Source organism: Anser cygnoides, chromosome 1 (genome assembly GCF_040182565.1).
Source record: "Anser cygnoides isolate HZ-2024a breed goose chromosome 1, Taihu_goose_T2T_genome, whole genome shotgun sequence".
Classification (NCBI taxonomy): Eukaryota; Metazoa; Chordata; class Aves; order Anseriformes; family Anatidae; genus Anser; species Anser cygnoides.
The window spans coordinates 87,384,118-87,411,118 of NC_089873.1; the positions used below are offsets into that span (position 1 = coordinate 87,384,118).

Genomic DNA, 27,001 nt, shown 5'->3' on the forward strand with positions numbered 1-27,001 from the left:
AAAGAGAATTATATCCAGGCAGGGGGGTTGTGTCTCGTTCCCACCTACCGGTCTGCGTGAATGCTTTCCTCTGTTACAGCTAATTACTGCTGAATGAAATAGGAACAGTTGATTTCACAGAGTGTATTCCACCCACCCAAAACAACTTTTTGGCACAGCTTGCTTCCAAGAAGGTGTTGTGCTTTCTGGCTTCTGAAATGATCATTTTATTTCTTTTAAACACAGTGTAGTTCATTTTTCCATTGAAGATGTGCATATGTTTCAGGGTTTTCATCACCGAGCTTTGATTTCCCTTTTCTGTGTAAGTGAGGGATCTGAAGAAGCGAGCTATGGAGCAGTCGCTGCCTCTTCTGGTTTTAAACTCCGTGTACACTGGTAGCACTAGTGTGATTATCCTCTGCCCCCTCAAAAGACAAAATAGACCCTTCTGAGTCACATCTTGCCATTGTAGTTAAACGGGAATGTTTTGTCTTTGTTCTTTTTTTTTTTTTTTAACATCCCCACCCTGTAACCCACACATTTTATTTTCTGTACTGCGGTTCTCATGATGTTTAACTGTGTCATTGCTCAGTTTTTCTCTATGCCTCTTTCTTTCAGTGGCTATTTGATGTGATATCTAAGGAATACTAATTTTCTTGTGTCTGTGACCATTGAGGCAGGGATGTTCCTCCTTGGGAGAGCAGTCAGAGCCAAGATGTAGCAGTCCTATGTGTTTTTTTTTCTCCATGTAAAGAAGGAAGGAGTGCTAGATGTCCTTACATAGCCCTTCAGCAAGGGGAAGCACAGACTTTTCATCTACATTCAACTCAAAATTGGCAGCCATTTTTTGCTCTGTTTCCTGCTAAAGTTAGTTCCTCATTTCTTGTACTCAAAGTCACTGTCCATATTGTGGGAAGAGTTGGTTCGGAGTGTTCATCAAACACAAACATAAGGGTTTCCTCACCCCCCACCTCCAGAAAAGCACAATGCAGAAGTTACCGGTCATCCACTTGCAGGGTAGGTAACACAAGTAGCAGGGATGTAGTAGGAACATTTTACACCAGATTTTGCTTTTGCAGAGAAACTCTCTTTGGGGGGGGATAAAAGAAAGACCTGCCACATAGCTAAGCTCCTCAGTTAATCCCTGGCAGATCCACAAACATGAGGTGTGTGGAAGTTAGGAGCTGGGTACCTGAGTGCTCTTTGTCATCGCTGTTGAGCACACCGAACAGAGCTGGGTCTTGATGCCAGCTGTAGCCAGTGTAACAGCTGCTTCAGCCAGCTGCATCACCTACCTTGGTGCTACACAGCCCACGCTTTTAGTAGCTGTGACATAGTGGATGGGGCTCGTGTGAATAATTGAAAGGCTCTACCACTTCCCAGGAAGTAGAACAGACATCTTTTATTACTGAGGAAAGGACACCGAGTTCACCATTTTACTTTTAATACAATTAAAGGAGAAACCCTGGAAAAAACGTTATATACAAAATACCTGCGATAAACAGAGCAGCTCACCTGGTACAACGACCCAGATATAAAGCTGAAAAGGTCTCATGGAAACCATTTGTGTGCAATTCACTGAATACAGCATAAAGCAATAGAAAACATGTTTCATAATGTAAGTGCTTAAGGAAAAAAATAAACCAAACAACCTGCCCATCAAGAATATAAAAACAAACTGATACTGGACATATTTGTCAGTGAAGGTTTTTGTTTCCTTTTTAAGGAGTTATTTAAAGTGTCACTGGAGTCGGTTTGATGTAGGCACTGTGCAAAAGACAAACCCTTCTCAAGAGGCCCGTGCTATCAGCCAGGAGCAGAAGTAGAGCATGGGACGGTCGGAGGGAAAACGCTGTGTGGGTACCGCTGTCAGAGCTGCAGTGTGGGTGGCAAGGTGGAAACGTTGGAAATGATGGAAATTAAAAAGAGGGTGTTAGCCTGCAAGAAGTTGGTAGTTTGTGCTGGAAAGAACAAATGTAGGCTGAAAGAAATGGAAGCATGAGACTGCATTTCCCTGGCAGCCTTCCTGTGATAAGGTCAGGTTGCCTTTTTGACAGCGCTGCCTTCTGTGCCACCCCTGTCCTGCTTGCAACTAGAGTGCACACGTGCAAAGAACATTGGTTCCCTGTCATCTGCTAAGGGCCTTGTGGCAAGCTTATCTCCTTTTATCTGTCAAAAACCCCTCAGTAAGCATGTTCTGAAGTTCCCATTTCACTTCATAGAATGGCAGGGCGGAAAAATGCTGGTGGGGCAGCATGACTCTGCAGGAGTAGAAACGGAGCAGTGTCTTATTTTTCACTAGTGACTTGCCCTGATCCTTCAGCCTCTCATAGCTCAATCCTCTATAAACTGCTGTTAGCGCTCATGCTTCTGCCAGCAATTTTTCTCGCAGCATTTACCTCCTATAAATAAGTGAAATTAATATTTCTGTGCTGTGTCCTAGCAAGATAAACAGCTTGAGCAACAAAACATCCCACAAAGATGATGGAGTGGCACTTTCAGACTTTGGTCTACCCTGCTAAAATATGTACATGGATGAAGCAATAAGGTAACAGGTACAACTTGCAGTAGGACAGAACAGAAGGAGAAAACAAAACAGCCCTATCATACTTGGGTATAAGTTAGGTTAGTATGCGTAGTTAGTATGCATGCTCAGGAGTATGAGTTCTCAGAGTTAGGATAGTATGCATGGTTGCTTAGGAAGCTTGCTGAGGCTTGGGGTTTTTCTCCTCTTTTCCCCTCAAAATGAGAAACCACTTTTTCCTACATAGTAGGCAAGAATATCACCCAGATCAGATGAGGCCTATCCCATGTTAGCATCCTGCAGGGAACTTCCTTCAAGTCCTGGCTGGGTAGAGAGAACGCTGACAGAAAGCAGCAGCATTCAAAGCAAGGTAAATCCCTATGTCACTATGAAAGACTCCTCCCCCCCCAAAAAATGGAGACCCTACCCTAACGACTATTGCTAGGCAAATGTACAAACACAAGCAGACCCGTATTTATGGAGCAAGGCCCTGACTTAAGTTTCATTCCTGTAGGTACATGTTAGTTAACCGCCGAGTGTTACAGACATTTAATTTGGGCTTTATAACAACTGCAGGTAGGAAGCATATAAAACAAGCATATAAGAGCTTGTATATGTGTGCACACGTGTGTGCTCACATGCACCACCACCAGTGGGGTAGACTGTGTCAGATGTGCCCCTGTAACCAAGTAATTTAATGGAGGAGCTGCGTCTTCATACCCGGGTTGGCAGGGCCATCCTTTCAAGGGAGAAAGGTTATGAGAACTTGTGCCACTGCTGTAGGTAAGCAATATTAATTAGCTGTTAGGTGTGCCGTCAGTATCTGTCATTCCCTACAAAGTCTCATAGCGCTGAAAATAAGCATGAGGTGTATATTTCCACCTCGAGGTGCTTTTTCCTGAAAAGTGTGTGCATTATTGCCTCTTTGGGGAAGAAGGAATATCATATCACATATCCACCATGGTCAAGTCTAAATCCAGACTCGTCCGGCACGAAGAATGGTACTGGCAAATAACGGCGCGAGGCTGAATATAAGTTGTAGCTGCTCCCAGTTGCACCATGGGGGTGCAGCCTGACTTGAGATTGTGTGGTGGGGTCTGGGGCCAGCTCTGCATTACTAAAGGGGTAGGTGGATGGGGGCTACCTTCTAGGTCTCTGCAGGCCCCCTGATTTTCATAGAGGCAGCGTCAGAGTATCCCAAACTCTTGCACTGGCATGCTGGAGCAGCACAATGCTGACGACATTCTTCTTCTACCTGTTGTAGGAACACGGAGGGTCCTCCCAGTTGGAATTCCAGCGACCCCATTGTAACAGGACCACCCTACAGCTTCTGTGGCGTAGGTGGGTTTTTGTATTCGGTCACAAAAGATTATGCTGTCCGTCTTCTTGAGCAAATTTTTCTACTGCTGTCATCCCCTTTCAGAGAGCCAAAGGGTCAACGCAATAAGCATTGCTGTAGAGAACGGTGGGGACTGCAGTGCAGAATACACAGGATAAGAAACCTGAGGGACACAAAAAAACACTTATTTTTTCCCTTTTCTTTTTAATCCTAAATGTAAGTCAAAATGTTGCAGACGAGAAAAACTGGGATCACCTCCTATAGTCCACAAGAGGGCTCCTATTACAGTAAAAACAGCTGGTCAGAACTAGACAGCTCAAGATGGGCCCTACAGTGAGCTACAGACTGGCTCAGCACCTGCTTGCTGTGAAAACCTTTGGACCGTACAGCGGTGCCATCCCTCAGCGAAGAGAGGGTGACTAATGAATGTGCTGCCCTATTTAAGCAGCAGTAGGACATGGCTCAGTGCATCACAAAGTTACGAGATTACAGTCTGCCACTGTGGAAGCAATATGTTGCCCTGATGTATAGCTTCCATCCCTGTCCACAGACAGCAGCTGTTCCAGTCAATGGAGTTGGGAAATAACAGCAGCTTACCAAAAAAAAAAAAAAAGCGTGGAAAACTTTTATGACAAAAGAGGAATGTGGCAGAATGGATTTATCCAGTAGGTGAACTCCCACCCATGAACAGCACTCACAAAACCCCCCAGGATTCGTGCTAACCAAGGTTTTAGTATCTGTTCCAGATAGGGCCTTCCCCAGAGGAAAATATGAGTGGGTGGTCAAGTTTGGAAATGAGAAGAGTGGCCTGAATGATAGTTTCCCCTTCTTTCCGTCTCAAAAATTCTAAGCCTTTAGATTACTGCAACACAGTGTGACAAATTCATGACTTCTAGGACTCTATGTCTGTTACTCTATGGCATCACCCTGGTAATTCAGCATGCTGCGGGGAAAGCAGGAAATATAGTCACCTGGGTAATGAGACAAGTAGTAACAGTTAGCTGTTAATCTTTCCTTAAGCCTCCTGACTTGGAAAATGTGTTTTTGGAGGACACAGCCCTGAACACAGCTGAGTTTTCAAACCAAAGTGTATACAGTGCTTTGTAGTCATAAACCCTCGGTAAGCCAGGCTGTTCCCCAGCCATTCCTATACCATCCTTTACAACACCTTATAACAAATGTAACTGATTTTAATATTACTATTTAATATTAGTTAGTGTTTTAATATTAGTGGTTTCTACTAGTTTATACTCGCAAATGAGTCCAACAGGACAGAAACTAAAAGATGCCCAGTTCTTAGCTGGGAGGCCCTTAAAATGTGGGGATCCCCCCAGTGGCAGGGGATCACTGCAAATCCCAGTAGACAGATGATCTTGCTACAAGCCCACCTCTCAGATATTAGCCAGCTTCCTTAGACAGTTCCAGAGGAGACACTAACAGTCAAATTTGTCAAAGGTTCCTTTTCTTCTAACTCTCTTCACCCCCTCTAGTCCCTAAAAAAAATTGTTACTTACAGAAATGAATGCCACAAAAACTTGTGTAACACCCATGCAGGGCCCATTCCAGAGAGAAAGGCACTTAGTAGACCAGGAAATTAGGTCCTCTAACATATTTCACTAGATTAATTTCTAGAAGGCAATGCCCCACAAGCAACATGAGCCTCATCCCATGGCTGGGAAATACCATGGGCCTGAACTGGTGGTAGGGCTCTACCACTTTTATGCTAAGGCGCACACTCATATCAAAACCATGCACGGTTTTGAGAGCTAACATTGCATGAGAATCTATTTTGCCAAGAGAGGAGTGGTGAACAAAATTACCTGCAAATGTGATCTGGTCATAGTGATGATGTTTCAGATGTCATTTTACAGATCATGGGTGGCTTCATACTTTCCTTCTCATCCTCTTCCATTGAGTCTTGATTCTTAGAACAATGAAAACAGGCTGAAAGAGAAGATCCCTCATTAGCACTTGGAACTCAATGTTCATCGCCATATGAGGAAGAACTTCTTTATGGTTCAGGTGACAGAGCACTAGAACAGGCTGCCCAGAGAGGTTGTGGAGTCTCCTTCTTTAGATATTCAGAACCTGCCTGGATGCGATCCTGTGTAATGTGCTCTAGGTGACCCTGCTTGAGCAGGGGGGTTGGACCCGATGATCTCTGGAGGTCCCTTCCAACCTCAACCATTCTGTGATTCTTTGAACTGCAGATCAAAGTGTTTGATCTAAATGTCTTCTTCAAAAAAGTAAAGCAAAGAAAAAAAGTCTTTTAAATCTAGTTATGTCTATTTTTCCTTGGCAGGGCTTATCCCTGCAGTACATTGTTAGCCCATAGACATAGGGCCCATTATATAGAGCTGTTATCTATGTAGTGTCATATGGATAAAAATGTTCTCATTAGCACGGAGCTAGAACTTCAGCCTGATACAAAGACAGGTCACCACGTGCTAACATAATGTCAGTAGGGAAATAATGGTAAAAGGCACACGTTACTAAATGCAGCTTACCAAACTCCTCAGATTAGGGGGTGTGAACCTCAACAAAGTACCTACATGTTTTGGTCACCACCACAATCACACATCTGAGAACCCTTATTTCCGTTTTGCTCTCTCTTTCTATTCCCTCCCACACTTCAGCTCCTTGAAGCATGGCTTTTCGAGCTCAGAAACGACTCTGAGCACCACGGCAGCTCCTGGTCCAGCTTTCCCTATGTCAGAGCAGCGGAGATACTCTCAGACCTATACTGAGCTCCCACATCGTCTCTTGAAGGGTGATCTGTAGCAACACCAGTGGGAAGCACTCTCAAGACAGACATTTCCCTTCCCAAACAGGTGGTAACGCACAGCAGCACTGAAGTGCAGCAAACTGTACAAACTGGGAAGTTTGTTTGAAACGCTGGCTTTGGTTTCTTGCATCTCACACGCAGTCTGGAAAGTGACTGTGCCACCTGACTCGGCAGATCTGCTCCCTGTGCATGTTAGGAAATTGGGACTAAAAAGGAAATGTGAGTTTACGCAGCTAAGTCTCCTGACAGTGCAGGTGATCTCATTCTACTGCACTGGTATGCTTCTTGCATCTACCTTAAAAGCAATCTGGTTTCTATATAAAAGGCTACCTCAGAATGCTAATAGCAGGGAACCTTTTAATTTCCATCCTGCACTTATTTAGAGACAGATCTTTCAATTCCACTTCATTTTTTTCCATAATTAGAAGTTCATTGTCCATGCAGCTAAGAGCACAGGCTGTGCTTGGTTGTGGTTTTCATGTTTTCAGCATGGTTACTGCTCACCCATTGACGTAGCTCCAGGGAAGAGCCAGCACTGGCGTCAAAGAGGGACGTGAGTGGGAAATGGGGAGGTGCACAGGTATGGCTAAGAGGGTTCCTGCCTTCCAGATGCTTCCTTTCTTGGTGATACAGTGCCAAAAGATAATCAGCCCAGCCTGACACAGCGGTCACATTGGTTTTTGAAAGTGTGTGGTTGGTGACGAGGGGAAGAGCATAGCAACACCACCTCCATGCCCTGACTTGTGAGTGACCTTGCTTGAAATTGTAACAGAGGTAGTGGAAGACAGGAACATGACAAACTCGCGTGTTCCCGAGCGAACCAAGTCCCTGTTGCCTAACAAACGACCTCTTTCCAGCGGGGGGATAGATACCACTGTGACCGTGACGGGCTGTGATGCTCAGACTGGTGGCTTCTGGTTCAAGCGCACCAAACGCTGAGCGCTCTCAGTGTGGGATTGTCTCCTGCCTCCACTTCCCCAGAGACCTGACAGAGCTTGATTGGGTGATATTTATAGCATGTTGCACGGCCTGCTGGCTTCCTCCAGGACTGCTTTTCAAAGCTACTAACAGGGCACTGACAGGATGTGTACTGCTGTTGAGTTTCAGTACCAGCTGGGTGCCAACTTGCCTTTGTGAAATCCTTTAGATGCCTACCCACATCTTCAGGGGCTTTCTGGCTAGGTCATCTTAGACAACACAAGAAGCAACAGCTAAGATTTTTGAGCCACGCACAAAAAAAAATCTATTCAGCTGCCACCTAACCCTGAGATGCTTGAGGTCACTTTTGCCATCAAAAAAATCATGGACGTGTCTCAAGTTATTGAAAACTTCATAGCACAGAGCAAGGCACCTCACCTCTACCCTTTTTGGACCAACAAAGTGGACAAATCTGTGTCTCCTGACTGGGGTTCTTCTAAAAGTGAGATGTTGCTGTACTCATGTCCTTCCCATGGCCTTAGCACTTTTGTAACTTTGGCTCTGTGGCTTTTCTGAGGGATTGTCCAAGTAGGGTATGTGGTCAGATTGATCCCATTTTGAAACTGATAGTGCTCAGGTGTATGTATGGTGATGACCAAGATTCTTGGCATCTTCAAGCATCTTAATACATAAAAATGGACCTTTGTGAATCCAGCTCTCTATACCCCTGTTCTTCGGAAATATTCTGATCTGTAGACAAAACCGCCAACACACCTGGACTCTCAAACCAGAACGCTAGCGCTGCACGCACACAAAATATAGGAAAGTCCTGAGCTGGACTTAGGTTTTGTGACAGTAGATTGTGTATTAAAAAAAAAAAGGAAATGAGAAGGAGGTACAAAAATACCTAGCGTGTCAGTACAGTTTCTATAAATGTGTATTTTACATAGATACTCCATAAACAGTAAGGGACTGTTTCTTGAAAAAGGAGCTATACTTACCATGCCTTGGGAAGTATCTTGCTGCTAGGGTGATAGCCAAAAGAAAGATGATAAAGATGATACTTGTAGCAGTAATGACATTATAGGATGGAGGCATGGTAGGGGCAATGCAGTCATTTGTTTTTGCTGAGATAGAAGAAACAAAACATAAGTAAAGGGCCCAACAACATTTTGTCATTTTCATGTAAGAGCAGGTATATGAATTTTGGTGGTTCTGGCCAAATCCTAACTGGGATATTCAGCACGTATTCAATAAACAAACAGACAAAGCTGGCACCTAACCTGTAGAGGCCCTCCCATTCCCCCACATTTGCTTTTTTCTGAGATTTTAACACGTCACCGCATCTAGCATGCTGGATCTCTGTGCAGAGCAGGACTGAGACAGGCTCTTAAGCTCCTTTTAAAGAAACTGGTTAGGCTTGGTGGAAAAGGCTGAGCCCATATCCAGGAAGTTTCCGTTCTCAGAGGTACTCTGCAGTTTTTCTTACTGCTTTCACCTGATTTATGCCTATTTTTCCCCTCTGAATTCACAGGTAATGGAAAACAAGACACATTTAATAGACTGGAGGTGTCAGTCCCATCATGGAAGGAAAAGGGGTTGGGGACAGAGTTCAGTTTCAGCGATCAGCATCTTTTTGCTTTTCACCACTGGAGATAACTGTTCTGCTACTTGGAAATGAGAGTAGGTAACAGGCCGTTTGTGTAGAATACAGGACAACCCTAATTCAATGGAAAGAACACACTAGGTACATGTTCATAGTCTTCGGATTTTCATCTTCTGCTTCTAGCACAATTAAGCTTCATTCAACTCCTAAGACCCAAGCCTGATCCACCGTACAATCTAGCCCCATGTGCCCTCCGCTGTAGGGTTTGCCTCCTGTGTTTACCAGAAGCTATATTTATTCCGTCTAGAACTCTGTGTTCATGGAAAACGCGTTTGGCAGACCATTTGCATTGTACCAAAGTGGGACTGGTTGCACTTCTTAAAAGCCAAAAGGCAGGGTTTTTGTGGCTGCTGTTCTCATTGCTGATTGCTCCCTTTTCTGAGAACGTGACAACAGTGTATTGTTATTACTACTACTTTTTGTTGCTCTCCTTTTCTATGCAGTATGATATTTGTAACCTTCTTCTATTATGATCTCTAGGGAGATTATGCGCTACATCCAGTAATAACCAAAATTCTTAAAGCACTAGTTTCTGGCATTCATCCCGAAGCTGAATGGCACCTCTCCTCATGAGCCCCTTTGATTTTAGTAAGATTGATGAATAAGGTACCTTGATGAATAAGGTAAAATTCCCTAGAAAAAACAACAGCACTTCTCTAGTTTCCCTTGAAGATGCCTGTATCTCTATAGTGAAACCATCAGACCCAGAGACGTATTTTAAAATATTTTTTTCTGGTAACAACATAAAAAAACCAGTCCTTTTGGCTTTAAGAATTTTATTGCGCATTTCTTTCTACTGCAAAAACATGTGGACTGTAGCGTGCTGCCTTGCCTCATGCTGTTTCCACTTGTCCCTCAAGTTTTTCAAGGCATACACTTACCTATTATTTTATCACTTTTAAGCCAAGCACAAGCAATTTTATCTGTATAACTAAACCCTATATTTAATATATGTATGAAAGCAGAATTTTGTCTAGACCACAGCTGATGGTTTCTGTCACTAAAGCAAGAACAAACACACTTGTTAAATGAGGAAATTGTAAGCACAGCCCGTGGCGTTTGAGGCACACACGTTTCTCAAGTCCCTCCATTCAGATACCTGGTCTGTGTCACACAGTTGGCAGCAAGACTGTGCTGGTACAGAGAGGCACTGAATGGAGTCAGTCCCAACCTGTGGGAGCCACTGAGGCTGTGGGGTCCGGCCATCCTGTCAGCCCAGCTGCGGCCCACGACAGAGTGGCAGGAAGCCAGAGCCACGTCAGCTCACCAGCCACAGTCATAACTGCTCTCCCATCCCTGCTATCTTAGAGCCATTGAAATATTTTGGTGTGCAGCTCACAGGTGGGATCATTGGTCATCCTTGCATGAACAGATACACAAACATCTACTGCTTTCTCAGAGGCAAATCAGCAGATTCAGCAAAGCATTTTTGTAATACAATTATGAAAACCTACTTAGAAGCAAACTGGTGGACTTGACAAAGCCATTGTATTCAACGGAGCAAGTGAGGTTGACGTCTTTGGTCACGTTGAGATGCAGTTTCCCAGTGACATTGTAGGGGCTGAGGCTGGACTCAGACACCCAGGTGGTATTCCACACTAGGGACCCGTTGTTGAAGACTCCAGAGATTTTGGGTTTGGGGAAACCTCCATGAGAAGAACACGTTACCACCATCTCCGTTGATTCACAAGTAGTATTAATGACATTTGATGTTATGTTTGGCTCACTGAAGTCAGCTGAAGAAAGAAAGATTGAGAAACCATTCTGTCAGATTCCCCGCAGTCCTGATCACCTATGGTAAAAGCAAAGACTCCCCCATGGGACACTCTCCCTCTGTCATAATCTGTTTGGCCTTTCTTGTGCCCTAGCATTCACCCCCCAGCCTTGACAGGATATAGTGTTGACCTTTGCTTCTTCTCCTTCTTGATCAGTACGCCAGTTGTCACAAACTTTGTGACGCCACCTCTCCAGTGCTGCTGTTTCTGTCTACGTACAGCAGTTTGTGGAGCAACAGAGTCATAAAACTGGACTGAATATGAAGCAGCGGAACAAAAATCTGTATTAGAGGCAATGGCAGACTATTTCCTCCCCCCCACCACTCTGCCCTGTCCTTTCCCACCCTGGAGCTCATAGAGGGTCCATCTCTAGTGGGGGGAGAGTTAGTCACACGTTGGCCTCTCAGCCACGATGGCCAGCACCAGAATAAATTATGGTTTCTTTATGAGAGCCCCCAGAAGGCTCAGCTGAGAGCAAGACCCAGTCGTACTGCTAATTGCAAAAATGCATAGCAATCCATAGGTCCACCTCTGAAGAATGCAGACTGTGTTCCCACTAGACTTTTGGTATTGCCAAAACTGGTTTTCAGAGCTTTCCCACCTACACGACTTGTTCCATGCCTTCCCTCTGCTTTAGATGTATTGGTGCAAGTGTTTCTGAGGCTTCATGGTCAAATAGGTGAGAAAACAGGTATGGGTGAAGATGGAGAAAAAGGTGGTTTCACTGTTAGCCTGGATCCCTTTGCCAGTCTGCTTCACTGCATGACTAACCAGTTGCATCGGCACTACTGGGGATGCCCATGGGTTGCAATAAATAGCCTAGGCAGAGGCAAAGGGTGGCACGGGGACTATTTAAGGCAGCTCTTCCATGGGACAAAACCTCTGCGGGACCACAGATTTGGCAAGACAGGGACCAGTCAGAAGCAGCAGCGCAACATGTAGCTTCCTGGTGGGTGTGTGCCCACCGATACCACTGCTTCCAAAAGGACCAAACTGCCCCTCTCTCCTTCCCACCCCTGTCAGCTCCAAGTCCACAGCCCGCCCACTCCTTCCAGCCCCAGCCAAGGCCAGGCTACGCAGAGAGCTGCAGCAGTTGCTTATCTCACTGCAAAACAGCCCTTTTTGGAGCAGCTACGGTTGTGTCTGCAGTTGCTCCCTGCCCGACTCACCCTTTGGCCACATGACTGACAGGACCCGCAGAAGGCAGAGGGCAGCGAACAAAGGCAAGGACATGGGAAACGGTCCCTTATGGTCGTAGCATGTCTTCCATGGCCTAAGCTGACCATGAAACCATAGTCTAAGGCTACCAAGCGACTAGTGAAACAGACTTGCTCAACATTGCATAGCCAACCAGTGGCAGACAAAAACCCGGCTCTCCTCCCAGGCCCGCTGTTGAGCAATACACCCTTGACATCCAGTTTGACATCTGGAAAGTCCCTTCAAACCTCCCAGTCTGCTTCACCGAAGCTCCCTGATCAGTCATCAAGGCATAACACTGCTCCACCTCTCTCGCTCAGGGTAGCCTGACTCCAGCTGTGGCAAAGGAAGCTTACCCTTTGCTGATTCACACAATAACTGATCCCCTCAACAATACTTTCCTCCGCTGCTAGAGAGGGTTCCAGCAGTGCAGTTCCATTTTTTACTTATTGGTTCCCAAAAGGATCACTGAATTTGTCTCATTGCATGTGTGTCCAACATTCATTCACCCAAGTAGGCAGGCAGTGGCCAAACCTCAAGAACTTGTGGTGGTGTTGTTTTTTTTTTTCCTGCCAACTATTCATTCAAGGTAGGGAATGCTCATTCAGTAGTTGTCTGGAGGATTTCTGGAACTCTGTTGCTAAAGGTATTCAAATATGTTTAAATATATATATATACATACATTACCAGTATCTCTGCTTTTGGTTGAAACCAACCACCACAAAAACAGTGGCGCAAGTGGAAAATAATGTCAACGGAACTTTCTGCAGCTTCCAATAACAGATTCAGATTCGTTTTGAGCAAAGGAACTTGGGTTTTGCCTTTGAGGTAGAAAGCCTCAAGTCTCCAACCTCAGGCTGTGGAGCTGCCGTGCAGCCCGCACACGGGCCAGCCCCACAGGAGATGCTGCTGAGGCCATGGAGAAGCAGCACCACCCTGCTCCACCTTTGGCTTGGGTGCTTCCCATGCACCAAGGGTCTCGGCTTTGCCCAAAAGACAGCAGGGGGCAGAGGTGGCCCAGGGCACCCCGTGGCAGCGGGACCTGGGGAGGTGTCCTGGGAGAGGGCCTTTCCCAAGAGGGAGTCATCAAGGGGAGCGTGGTGGTGGGAGAGGAAAGGGCAATTTCCTGTATCTCGGGTGGCTTTGGAAAGACAGGAGGGAGGCTGCTGGAAGGGAAATACAGGGGACTTAACAGACTTTCTGGTGCTCTTTCAGGCTTCCTGATGAAAGGCTATCTGCTACACTATGACTAAAGCTTCAAGGAGTGTCCTTTTCCCTTGGGGGTTGGTGCCAGAAAGCCTCAGGTGCAGGGAGGCAGCCCACCTACCTGTAACAGAGAGAGACACGGGCGCATCACACACAACGCGGGGTGAAAAGTCGTGTGAAAATCTGAGGTGCTGAACCACACACTGGTAAGTGCCATTGTCCAGGATTTCCACGGGGGAGATCCACAGGGTGAGGTTCTTGCTGTCCAGCTCCGTCCGGTTCGTGTACTGGTCGTGATCCGAGATCTTCTCCCCCTCCGAGTAGGCCAGCACCACCTCCTTTGTGTTCTTCTGCCAGTAGACCCGGTAGTTGCGCAGGCTTTCCGAGCTGGGAATTTCGTGGCAACAAGGCAGGCCGACTTTCTCCCCGACTTTACTTTTGACTTCCTTCGGCAGCGCGCAGTCTGGGGGCAAACAAAAGGCAGTGAGATGGGGTGCAGCCCTGGGGCAGGACCTGCCGTGGAGAGCTCACCTATCTTGGCTCTGTCTGCACCCCCTTATGTACCTCGCCCTCTACCCACCTACAGCTTCAGCTCTCCTTGAGGGGAGGACTACCTTGGCAGTGCCTTTTTATGCAGTGCTCCAGTCCTCCTTAGGATCCTGGGTCAGCGGGCGTGCAATGATTTCAGCACAAATTGCTGAAGGCAAAGGCAGGAGACTTACTTGCCAGAAAATAAATTTTGGTGGTGCTTCAAACACCACACCTCAGAGTGAAGAATTGCGATTATAGTCACGTGAAAGGATAAAAACATATGTGCTCCGGCTGCTATCTCCTCCATTCTCCCTTTTCAGAGCTCAGTGTTTGGGAAGTCTGTGCTTTAACTTTGTTGTGGTCCTTGCATCCCAAACACGGCCACAGTGGGTGATTAGACTGGGGGATTTGGTTTTAATTTTTTATTTAAAAAAAACCAACAACAACACACAAACAGCCTTTTAAGATCCCAGCAGCTAGAAACAATCCTACAATAATAAAAGTGTGGCTCTAAACACAGTTTATCATATTAGCAAGCAAACATTTTTTCCTAGCCTAGCTAAAACAAATTAATATTGTCAAAGGCCCATGGGTCTCTCTTGGGATTGCCTGTAAACCAGCACAGGTATTCCCAAACTCCCTCCTGGCACTCAGCGTACAGGTGTGCATCTTCAGTGACAAGCTGTGACTCTTGCAAGAGGGAAAGATGTACATTATTGCTAACCTTTGACCAAGTTGGCAATAATCCCACGGCTTCACATTACTACTGCCCTTCCTCTTTTCAATGGGTGGGTGCTCGTGGGCACCGGTCTGCAGACACAAGGGAGCCACCGAGCCAGGGGCTCCTGCAGTTGCTGGAAGAGCAGCGCAGTATCAGCGTGCAGCCCTGTGCAAGGCCAGGGCAGATGTGTCTGCCTTTGCCTGGGTCTGTGCAGCCTCTGGGATGATGCTCATCCCCTGCACACCCTAGTCCAGAAGGCCGGGCTGTTTCGGGGTTGCCCTGCTTGCCTAGGCCTCACTGCTTTGGCACTTACCTCCAGTAGAGGGGGGAGGCAGACCGACCTCTTGCACTCCACTGACTAACAGCAGAGAAATAAGGAATCAGCTGGGTGCAGAGAAAATTCAGACTCCCTCTTCTTTCCCTGCAGAGCAGACCTCAGGAAACACATCTGAGAGGTGCTGGGAAGGTCCTGAACACAGAGAGCTCCCCAAGTGCGGTGCCGACCACTGGCGGCATTGAGTCTCAGTTTAGCAGTCCCAAGCCCTGACAGAGAGCCTGAGACAGAGCATGAAATGAGCTCCCACCCCGTCCCCTGCAGTACAGCTCTTCCTGTCCCTCCTGCACGCTTTATGCCAGCTTTATCTCACCACTTTGCTCATCTTCCAAAGGGAACGATGTGATAGTTTCAGACACCATTTCCCCCCACCTGTACTTCCCCTTACAATGCATCACAGGCTTGACTACAACCAGACTGGGGCAGATCACAGGCCCACTCAGCCCACTGACCTGTGGCAGAAAGCCACTGGCCCAAAAGGGTGGAAAAAGCAGTTCTTGCACGCTACACGGGACGAGACCTGGCATACCCAACAACCTTTGGTGGTCACAAATTTAGGGGCTTCCTGACATTGGCAGCTTAGTTGCTACTGCTGGAGCTATCTTCCAAAAATAGGCTCTGCCCCTTCAGGAACGCACGTATATTTTTGGCTTCCGCAGCAAAACTCCCATGGCAGTGAGTTACATGGCTTGATTACATGCTGTGTGAAAAAGCATTTCCTTCTGGTTACTTTAAAAGCGACCCATTTGGGACAGTGATTCTTGAAGTTCCTCCTGCTGTGCCCTTGTGTGTGTTTGTGTCTGTCTGTTTTTCCTCGACCACTTCTTCGCTTGTTCTCACAGTTCAGCTCTTACTATTGCTGGCGAGACCTCCAGGAGCAGCCAGCAAAGCTTTGGGACTGTGGATCCTGGCAATAACAATGCAGTCGAGTGTGTATTTTCTATTTTCTTTTGCAGCAATAGGGGAAGAGTAGGCGTACAGTAAATGTCAGTGTGACATCGCATCATGAGTTGCATGAGGTTCTCCACGCCTTGCCCCAAAGAGTCTCCTTTGCAACCAAAAGGAGAACAAAAACCTCCTCGGCAGTACATGTGCAGGGGCTGGAAACTCCTGCTGATGTCACATCTACCCTTACAAGGCTCTGCACCCTTGAAACTGCAACCTGAATGCTGCAGGCCTGAAGGAACCAAGGTCCATGAAGAGTCATTCAGTCCCACAAAAGTCCCCTTTCACTTTAAAGGTGAACTGCAAAGCAAAAATGAAAACTCAGTTCTGTCCCAGTTCTGCGCTGAATGCTCTCCATAACCAGGCTGCGGGGGAGGTATCCACCATGGAAATAATTTTTAATGACTTTTCTAGAAAAAGAAATAAACCACCCTCCTGCACACAGCGAAGCCCACCCGCTCGCTGGGCACTCGTGTTGCTTCTCCGCTGGCAGCCCGCAGTGCTGAATCAAGGAAAGGGCTGACCAAAAAGCAGAAAAAGTGTGTTTCATTCAAACTACTCCTAAGCATATGAGGGCTAATTAGAAGAGAAAGGTTAATTTAGAGGAAAAGCATCCTTCCTTGTTCACTCTGAGACAGAGGGTGGAAAGGCTGTTGAGCCCACATTTTTTAAGAAAAGCCTTTAACGATCTTTAATTCTTTAACAAAATCTTTAACTAGATTTCCCCCTTTCCTTCATCCCTTGCCACAGCCAGGTTTCAGAAATTCCCCCAGCCACAGAGAGCTCGGTTCTGCTGGCCAGGCTGCACAGGAGAGCGGCTTGCCTCTGGGGCAGAGCGCTGCTGAGACACTTGCCTGTAAAAGGCAGCACAAGACCACACGAGGCTTTAGAGGAGCAGCGTTGGGCTGCTGGAAACTTCAGTTAATTCCCTGGGAAAGGAGAGCCCGAAGCCATTCTCCTTCCCTTCCACCCACCACTTCTCTATCCTGCTGAGCCATTCTGACATTTTTTTCGGTCTTACCTTGTGTTACCTCACTCCACACACAACCCACAAGGCAACCCACATGGAGGGAAAGGTCCTTTGTGGTGGACCTGAAGTCCCTTGCCCCTCTGTGTAAGCAGCACATAAGACAGTGCACCTGTACATTTTTCCAGCTGACACTTCTACAAAAAGCTCTGAAGCAAACTGTCAGGCTTTTATATTAGTTTAAAAATTGAGAAATTTTGAAGAGCTGAGTCTTTAAAGGACTGGACACTCCCCGTTGGTCTTTTCTTTACCCCAGAAAATTTTACCAGGGATGGATCAGATTCTTTCAAAGATTTCCATGAAGATAAAACTCAGCAAATATCCTGTGCTACAGTTGAACACTGGAAGAAATACCTTATATGTAAGCTAACCCACACTGGGAACATACTGAAAAGAGCCCAACAGATGCTCAGATAACTTCTGTGTGGAGACACTGGGACAAAATCACTGCCTCACTCTGCATTTCACTATAAAGACCCCGTGAAATGAGAAAGACCAGATGAAACAGAGAAAAGCAGGTGCTGGCAGCCCTCTTCAGAGGGCCTGGGACTGGCTACTAACCTGCACACAAGTGTCTGGGAAGCCTCTGAGGGTCCTGCTGCCCAGACTTCATTTCAGCAGGCAGGGAGGTCTCAGCACACAAAGAAAAAAGGAATGCTCCTTTCTCCTTTTATAAACTCCAGCCCAGCCTTCGGTGATGAATTAATTACCACTGCTATCCATCCCTCAGCTGCTCTGCACTGCTCTGGCAAAGCAACGCAGCTGTGAACCGAGTTTGGTTAGCTGGTGTCACGGTGACCTTCTGGTAGGTCGTGTTCACTTACTCATCCCAGATGTGGTGAGAGAGGAGGGTTAAGGGCATCCTGAAGAAAAGCTGCCACGCACTTCATCTGGCAGCGCCTCCATTCAGTCTCGTTTCCTCACACGTGCTCACACTTGGCAAGTGTGCCTGCAGCAGGGCAAGCCAGGATTAATCCTACTTTACAATGTCATGTCAGGCCTGAGGCAGGGAGAGGGGTTGAGGAGGTTTTCTGAAAGTTCAGCTATGCTTGATTGTGAGCCGTAACTCGGGGGTGCCCTGCTCAGCAGTTTCAGCTGTGCTTCCTACCTTTGTGTGCTTCCATCCTCACAGCCAGGGTCCTGCTGAGCAAAACACCAACCTTGCTTTGCCCGGCCTTATACAGCTCGATTTGGCAATGGTGTTAGTGTCCCTGGCATGTCTGTGGACTTCTTGTGCCCCACTCCTTCAGCAGCCTTTGTTCCATTTAATGTTAATTTTTTTTTTTACATTTTGTTTCTCCTTCAGAGGAGAAATCCTTGGACTCACGAAGCAACTGTGAAAAGCAGAGGAGACCTTTCTGCATCTACAGGCAGAAAGACAGCACATCTCAGGGGATGTGCACTAAGCCCATTTTTCCAGCAGGCTGTTAACCCAGGGCCCTAGTGATGACGAATGGGAAAGTATCAATCTTATTTGTCTCCCTTACGACACCTTGGTAAGAAGTTATGTGCTGTGGGCAATGCTCGCTTCAGAGAAGCTCACACAGCTGTCCTAACACGTGTGCTGTCAGGTGTGGGCTTGGCTTCTTGGACACACACCACTCCCATCAGGTCCTGCCGAGGCCTTCCTCCCTCTGACTAGAGTTGCATTGGCAGGTTCCCGACAAAAACACCAGAAACTTGATTTCACTCCCTCTTGATTATCTTTATGCCATGAAAACCAGCCAGAAGCAGGTGAGAGGACACTCTGCAACTGAGTCGCTGCTCTGACAAAAACCTGGCCTTGAAGAGAAAGAAACTCCACCAATCATGAAAACTTCCACGATCTGCAATTAGCAACTGAGAAGGCGAAAGGGAATCTGAAGTACTTTGGTGAAGGGGCTCGCTGCAGCGCTGGGGCAACTCCAACCAGCTGGTCCTCCTCCCCCCTGCTCCTGCCCTGCCCAAGTCCTCTTTCGGAACTTCTTGAGATAAAAATCTGCCGCTCTCTGAGTCACGAGTGCCTAGCGCTGGGACAAGCCCACCGCTCGGGTATGTCCAGTCTGCTTTGCTTATAAGATGAGTAAGATTGCAACTCTTCACATCACAAGTCGGCAAATTTCTGATCTTAGTGCTAGCCAGGAGGTCACCTCCGAGCACGGAGCTGGAGAGGAGAAGTCAAAGTACTTGGGGGGACGATGATGATGACTAAATTGTTTCTTAATATCCTCCCCTTTGCCATGGAGCCCTCTGCATGGATGTTGCTTGGGGAGGAAAGGAAGGGGGGCTTGCTTACCTCCCGTCGGTGCGTACCAGGAGGATGCTGGGGGTGGGGACAGAAGGACATTTCTGACTTGGGGAAAGGAAAGGAGGGAAGAGTCTTTCTGAGCCTTCCCCCTTTCTCCGTTCCAAGCACTGGGAGTGGGTGACCCAGCTAGATGAAAAAGGGCAGGGGAAACACAAAATCTGGATGCCCTTGGAGGATTTGCATATTTTAGTTCCTTTCAAGCTCAAATCCCTGCATCTGGCTCAGCACTCTTATGATTTCCCAGTTCGGGGCAGAAACTAGATATGGCAGTTCTGGAAGACAGGCCTTTGGGGGAGATTTGTAGCACACGAAGACAAAAATAAATTTGTTAATTTTTTTCCCCTGGAGCCTCTGTCCCTTGCTGACTGGATCCCTTTGTACTTCCTCTGTATTTATCTCCCAGCTGAAGATGTCCTCAGATCATTCTCCGAATTCCTCCAGCGCCCCTGCCATCAGTACTGCTGTCCTCACAGCAAACCTTTTGAAGTCAAGGTCCCCCCACCGCTTAAGGCCCCAGTTTTCTTTGGTGCTCATAAATCTCGCTGCCTCACATGCTCCCCATGTAGCCAGCCCCTCTTGAAACTAACAGGAGGTGAAAACACCCAGTGACCAGGAAAATCCAAGTGTTACACCTTTTACGTAAGCCTGCTCAGAATTAGAAAAATCGCAGTTTTTATTTTTCTGAAGTACTTGCCTGCAGCTACAGCAATATGTATGTACCTGTGCGGTAACAAAGCCGCAGGCCTGCCAGCCAGGATCCTGTTCACACACCGCGGTCCCTGCTCCAGCACTAACTCAGTGGCGCTCTGCGGATGGTGAGCTTGTCATAGCCCCTCAGCTGGAGCAAAGATTGAACAGCATTGCCTGGCAAGCGGATATTAAAGAGAAGGATGGCTAATGAAACCAGAACAGAGCAGCCCAGGGGTGTCTGAAAGCTGCAGAAACCACAGAGGGAGTGAAATGACACTTGGGCAGGGACTGCTCAGGCGCTGCAGGTAACGGCCGGCAGCATCGCAGGTCGGGGCTCCCCGCTGGTGGCAGCAGCGGCTGATGGCGAGGTCTGCTCGGGGAGCAGCGTGCCAGGAGCAGGGATGAAGTCCTGGTCTGTCAGGCACGTAAAACTACACCGGAGGGTACCTGCTATGGAGGGAGCTCAGCAGTGTGCAGAGGGAGCGTCCTGGATGGTCTTTTCTAGCTTTTTATATGACAGGGGGGCATTTGGGGCACGGACGGCTTTTGAGCGCAGTGTAGTTAGAGGTGCCACCCAGCAGTCAGCAATTTTATTTTCAGCCAGGGAGTCCCCTGGGACGAATGATATTTTAAAAGCATAACAGTGAAAAAGCAGAAGCAGAGCCCGTGGCATTTCCGTGTTGGGAAAGATTTACATATTCTCAAATGACCTCCTGAGACTCCTGATATTGATGCCCCTCCAAGGGGACAGAATGGCTACAATTCGACATAAAGTTCATATCCTTAAAAACAAAACCAACTTCCTTTTGTCAAGCAAACAGATTTAAGTGCGTCTAACACATCTGCCTTGCCACATCACGAAGAATACCGCGTCGAAGGCACGCGGTGCCTGTGGGAGGAAACACATTAGGAAGGACGGAGCATTTCTCTGAAGGTGGAAATTCTCCTCCAGCCTGGCACAACCTCGAGGTGCAGCTGGATGAAAGGGAAAAAAGGAAGCAAAAAGGATAAAAAACGGAAACCAAAAATAAAAGGAAAAAAAAAAGGAAAAAAGGGGAAAAAAAGGAAACTCTGCCAGTCGCTGTGGGGAGAGGAGCAGGGTTTAAGTCCCTATTACTTACACCACTGACCATGCCTGTATCTGGGGCTTGAGGCAGCACTGAGCAGGAAAGGTGTGAGGGCGTGCAGGGCAGCCACTTCTGCTGGTAACCGACCTCAGCGTGCACAAATTTTGGCCCCAAATTTTGCATGTTTAAATGCAGGAATGTCTGACATTCACATTGTAAAAGGGCTACAAAGGCCTCAGCGATCCAAGAAATGCAAAAAAGGTTTTGGCCTCAGAGTAATGAGCTCACCGGAGGTATTTGTGTTCGTTCTGATCTAACTGGAAAAAGGAAACAATGTGGGTGAAAGAAATGTTGCACGGCTAACTTTACAAACTCTATATACGTGCATATAACTATAATTTGACTGTGTAGGAATTTCGCTTGGCTGTTCAATTTATTTTTTCCCCCCAAAGAGCTCTCTCATTTAAAAAAAGCCAGAAATAGTAAAGCAGTCTATAAGCAAAAGCAGGAGCCTGTAGATGAGTTTCTGTTTCTCCAGACAGGCTGTTACAGCAGGTTTCATTCTGGATAGACAGACAGACAGAGAAAGGAGTTCCTCAGTTCCGCTGCCATTGCTATTTAACCAAAGACATTTCTTTTCTGCGTATCTGGAATGGGGGGAGGAGACAGAAACTGGTCTGAAAAAAGAAAGAAAAAAAAGCTGAAGGCAGCAAGAGTGATAAGATAGAAACTCAATTTGCATCCAGTGTCGAAGTGGGCAAAGCTCGTACATAAAGAATAATTTCTGCCACCTCCACCACGCAATCTGCCCTCAGCACAACCTGTACCGGAGCTGGCATGGAAATCAGCTGCGGAGCACCTGGAGCTCACTACTAGCCGCTTCAATATTTGGGAGAGGCAGTGAAACAGGTAATCTTTCTTAATCTCAAGGTTCATTACCCCCTTCCAAAACTTAGCTCCACTCTGAGCACTTTATCGGTATTAACATGCGAGAGGGGATTCCCAGAGTGAGTTACTTGTGGGCAAACACTCGTTCGTGATGCCGAGGGAAGTGAATATTCCCCCCTCCCCTCCCCAACTCTCCAATAACTCAGAAAAGCCGTAGGGATTTTCCTCAGAACTTCCCAAAAATTTCACGACTGGGAAGAAACCGAGGATGGGACTGCCTCTGGTCAGATGAAAAGACTCCAGGGAAACCTAAAAGGAATACTCCACAGACACAGGCTGGGGGCGGCTGGGTCCCTGCCACCAGTGCCTATGCCAGCTTTGTGCCCAGGGCAGGGAAAGGTCATTGCGGGTGACTTCAAGTGACGTTTTCCCATTATAACAACCGCAAATAGGGCTGGAGACCATGGCCATCCTGCGATTAGTAGGTGGGTGTGAAGGTAGAATGGCAGGAGAAAAGCAAGCCCGTGAGGATACCAGCATTGCATTCAGACCATAAATAAGTAAGTTTGTGCTGTAATCAAGGATGTAATCAAGGCTGTTCTGCCACTTTTCCACTGTGCTAAGACGGCAGGGCGTTCCTGCTCATCAGCGTCTCCAGCAGCAGAAGACATCTCAGGAGCAGCTCTAAATTAGTGATGTTTCAGGGGGTCACCTCAGGTGAATGCCAGAGTGCCAAAATTCAATGTAGGGGGAAACAAATATATCTAGGCAGCTTAGGCATGCATCATTTCCTATACAGTACAGTCTTCAAATCATCCTCTTTAATTAATCCCCACCTTAATGCCCTCTACTGCCACCATGTAAAAATTCAGCCTAGCATTCCCAGTATTACAATTTTATGGACATACAGCATAGGGAGAGCACCCACTTTCACCCTAGCATGCTCTTTGGCCTTTCAGAGCACTACAGCAGGAAGGTGTGCAAACACCAGGACACCCGGGCCGAGCCCAAGGATGCATGATGTAGCCACAGGCTGTGGGTGCCCACTTCGTGCCGTGCCGTGGTGATCAGCAGTCCCAGACAGGGTCGGTTCTGAAGATGCTGGCCCTGGTGACATGCTCAACAGGGCAGGGGAACTCACTGGCAGGGCCACGGCACACTTCCAGAGCTTCGCTGTTTTGCCACGAGAAGGTCTGAAGCTGGTCCTCGTGGTCCCTGTGGGTGCCCTCGGGAAGACATCGCCTAAAAGTCCCTGTGAAGCTTTTAAAACTGCTCGTATGTGGGTACTGTACCATGGATTTTTAAGCGTCACTAATGCAGGAATACCTCTTTGGGGAGAGAAAGGTGGCAGGGTGTGTATGCGTGCATAGAGAGGGAGAAAGAAGTGCATCAGCTGTGCTGTCCTCGTCAGTCTGCCAAGCGACCCGCTCCCGAGGCACCAGGCCCCCTGCAGACTCACCGCGTGGGAAACATCTAACAATTACACCCCGAAAGCTGACGCAACACTTCCAAAATAGCTTTTTGCCCACTCTGCGTCTTTCCAAGTTAAACCCTGGAATTTTGAAATCAATCAGATTTAGAGAAGTAACTCAGCTCAGCCAGAGGCTGACCAAAGCCTACACTTTGTGTCTCCCGGCCCAGGCACCTCTCCCCACCGCTCCCAGGTGATTCCCAGGCCCTCGGGGCTGTTGTGCTGCCTACAGCCCCCTCATAGCTGCCACTTGCCCTTTCTGTCAGCTGGGCACAACGTGGGGCCCGCAGCTTCCACGCAGCGGGCAAGAACACCGCAGCTCTGCCTTCGTGTTGGATCTGGTCAAAACTGGGCTGGAGGCTCAAAAGTTATAAGTATTGGCCTGAGAAACAGATGGAGAGACAGCCAGCAGGATGAACTAGTGTTCCCTTAGTAAACCATACCAAAAAAGTACAGTAACTGCAGGGACTCCTAGTTTGCTAATATTATCAAACCCCTATTTCCAGTACTGCTTATTAGCATCAAGTGGTATATCCGGCTGCTGCCCGTCTTTGGTCTTGGAATCAGCACCCCTTCTAGAAAAACTGCAGGACTGGCGAATTATCGCCCGCTCATTATTACATTAAAACACCAGCTCTTAAATTACAGAGGGAGAAGCAGTTCTGCACATGGCAGGTTATTTGCCGACTGAAATACGGGCAAAACATGCCCGTGTCTGACATGTGCTTTGCAAGCGCAGAGGTCAGCGAAGGAGCGCGGGGGAAAGCATCGAGCAGAGATCTCACGAGGGGGGCCCAAGGCTGCCTTCTTCCCAAGCGAGCCCTGTGATTGCATCCCTGCTCAATTCTCCGAGTTTTGTTTTAAGATTCTGAGACTGAAAGTCAAAACGAAACTCAGCGGAGAGCATCAAATATCTCACAGTTTCACAACACCACCATGAAAACCTCCTAAATCTGCATCACTTCATCTTTAATCGGAGCCCCGGTTCAGCCCAGGTTTGCTCCCAGGTATTGTTAGCTGCCGTGAAACACTAGGACCGCCGGTAAGCACAGCCTGTTTCACACCCGTAACAAATCCCAGCTCAGGAGTGAGCTTCGTGTGGTTTCAGGGTTAACATTTCACACAGCGTAGAGGACTCAACCCTAAGCCTCTTGAGGTCAGGGCCATCTGTGAGCTTTGGTGACCATTGTGGCCAGTTCTTGGGGACAGCCCTCGCTGTCCTCCGACACAGAGCTGTGCTGCCGGAGGGATCCCTAGCCGTGCATCAGCACAGCCCACTGCCCTGCCCTGTCTCCCCTCCACAAACTCAATTTCAGCCAAAAAACTGCAGAAACCACCCCGCCACAGGAGCCAGCAGCTCGCTCATCCCCTCGGGGCCAACATACCACTTCCTCCCTGCTGGGGAGCCAGGGGGTCCCACCGTGTGCTCCTGTGGGCATCAGGCACCCCGCCAACACCCTCCGTCCTCCCACCTGGGTGGGGAGACCGCCCGGCACCACCGGCCTGGCACCTGCAAGCATCTCCCTCGTGGGGGATGCCGCGGTGCTGGTTGTTTTTACTTACCCAAAGTAACAAGGTGAAGCACGACGAGCGTGAGTCCGAGCCACCTCTTCAGCGGCCATCCGGCCATCACTGCCAGGCACCCCATCTTCGTGCCGCGCTGGGCTGGCAGCCACAGCACCTGCGAGCTCCCGACGCCTGCTGCCTCCCCAAAAACCCGACTCAAGTCAGCTTCCCGCTCCGTCCGCGTCGCTGTGGGGCTTCGCCAGGCGAGCGAGGCGTCCCGGTGCCGCAGGGAGGAGGCAGGGGCTCAGCACCGGGCCATGGGCACCCGGTGGCCGCTGGCCTCGCCCGGGGACTTTGTCTCCCCGCCGGGGTGCTGGGGGAAGGCCGGGCGGCGCGCAGGCGCTGGGCCTGATAAGGCACCTCACGCCCGCCCACGGCTTCCTCACAGGGCGTGTGTAAGGCCGAGCGCCCGCCGCCACGGCCCCGCCGCCTCGGGGCACCCCCAAAAACAAAGGGCCGGGAGGTGTTAGGGCTCAGGAGGGAAGGAAAGGGCCCCAAAATGGGGCATGGGGCAACGCTGGGCTCCCCTTCCTGCCCCAGGGGAGGGTGAGGGAGGTGAGGGCCATAGGGCCGTCCCGAGTCGGGGTCAGCTAGCTCTTTCCTCGCACTGCTTCTATCACTTTCAGATGCAAAGCACATTTTTGATAAATGTCCCCTCCTTGTGCCCATACCCTCTGCAGGGGCGAGAGGTGTTGTTTCACTAAAGATGTTTCTGATGTACATCTTAGTTCAACTCCGATTTCCGAGCACTCGGAAGCAAATCCTAAGCATAAAAACAGATGGCTTAGTAAGTAAGAGCCCAAATGAGTAAATGTGTGCTGAGTGGCGTAGGTTTGTACAGATATAGTGCACCTGCCTATGGGAAAATAAAATGTACCCAGATATAGCATCAGGGGTTATATTTAGTGGTAATAATCACAGTGAAAGGTTTAGACGCTGATAGAAACCTGCCTTTCTTCAGGGAAAAAAATAATGTGCATACACAAAACAGTTAAAAGCAATTATTCAAATGAAGATTTCTGGCTTGCTGATTCAAATTACTTTGATTTAAAGGAAATGCATTCTTTTTATCAGAGATGATTTGCCACTGTGTTGCTCCAGTTTTTCTCCAGTATAGCTGCCTTGAATTAGGTGGATTAGAGGGACTGATGTAGAAGTGAACTGGGCTTGTTAGACCATAATGCAAATCAGCTTTATTTTGACATAACAAAACAGGTGGTATTTCTACAGAGAAATCAAATACCAGACCAAGAACAGGTTACACCTTTTTCATAGGGAAAAAAAATATATTCTATATGAAACGGCACAGAGGAGCACGATGGTGAATCAGAGTGGGACTTTGTGCCTGTCCGCTGTGGGGTTTCTTGAACACGTGTTTTGTGATTTGGGCTCTGAATTCAATCCTGTACATTTGCACTCTACCCATGCATATTCTAATGGGGGCATCAGCACAGTTTGAAAATGCAGATGACACTAGGACCGTATAAATGCTTACAGACGAGTGTTTTCTTGGTAGTAAGGGAAGGAAAAACATACCATGAACTCAGCTGTACATAGGCTGCTTTCCTCAGTCACAGTCACAACTCTCCCTTTACCAATCCACCTCCCCTCCCCACCACTCCCATATGGCAGTGCAGCATTTTAGGCAAATCGGGACCGAGCTTCCCTGCAACTCAGATGGGCCCCCACAACTTTCTGCTCCTAATCACGTATCCTGCATCATTATACAGTTACTGGCAGCCCTGCTATAGCTGCGCAATTTACCATCTCACTTTCATTTTAAATTCAAGCTTTCAAAAAAATTTTTTTTTGCCATTAGCATATCACAACTAAAAAGAAACCCCAGCCTGTTACATCCACATCTGCATTTCTTGCTTGGGGTTTAACCCTGCTCTTAGATGAGCAGTCCCAGGGAAAGTATCTGAGCTTCCCAGCCCCCAAAAGGCCTCGCTCCTGGCCACCCTGCCTTTTCTGCTGGGTCCCACTCGTCGACCGCCAGCCTGTAGCAAGAAGGCCTTGTGCCCCTTCTTACCCACCGAGCAATCCAGAGCAGCTCATTGCCTCATTAAGGCTGTCTGGATTTGA

At 48.0% G+C, this 27,001-nt stretch overlaps 1 protein-coding gene across 2 annotated transcripts; it reads right to left on the reverse strand.

Annotated features, from left to right (window-relative positions):
- Positions 1–1,362: 1,362 nt before the first annotated feature.
- Positions 1,363–25,476, reverse strand: CD80 (CD80 molecule). Of its 2 annotated transcripts, none has more exons than XM_013187449.3 (6): positions 24,914–25,476; positions 13,511–13,852; positions 10,666–10,947; positions 8,547–8,672; positions 5,663–5,786; positions 1,363–4,005 (listed from the first exon to the last, which is right to left on the reverse strand). In XM_013187449.3, exons 1-5 carry the CDS (start codon positions 24,996–24,998, stop codon positions 5,680–5,682), a joined length of 942 nt encoding a protein of 313 aa, XP_013042903.1. In that variant the 5' UTR covers positions 24,999–25,476; the 3' UTR covers positions 1,363–4,005; positions 5,663–5,679. The 2 variants fall into 2 exon arrangements, with proteins under 2 accessions (XP_013042903.1, XP_013042914.2); XM_013187460.3 differs by lacking the exon at positions 24,914–25,476 and adding an exon at positions 17,509–24,866.
- Between the last annotated feature and the right edge of the window lie 1,525 nt (positions 25,477–27,001).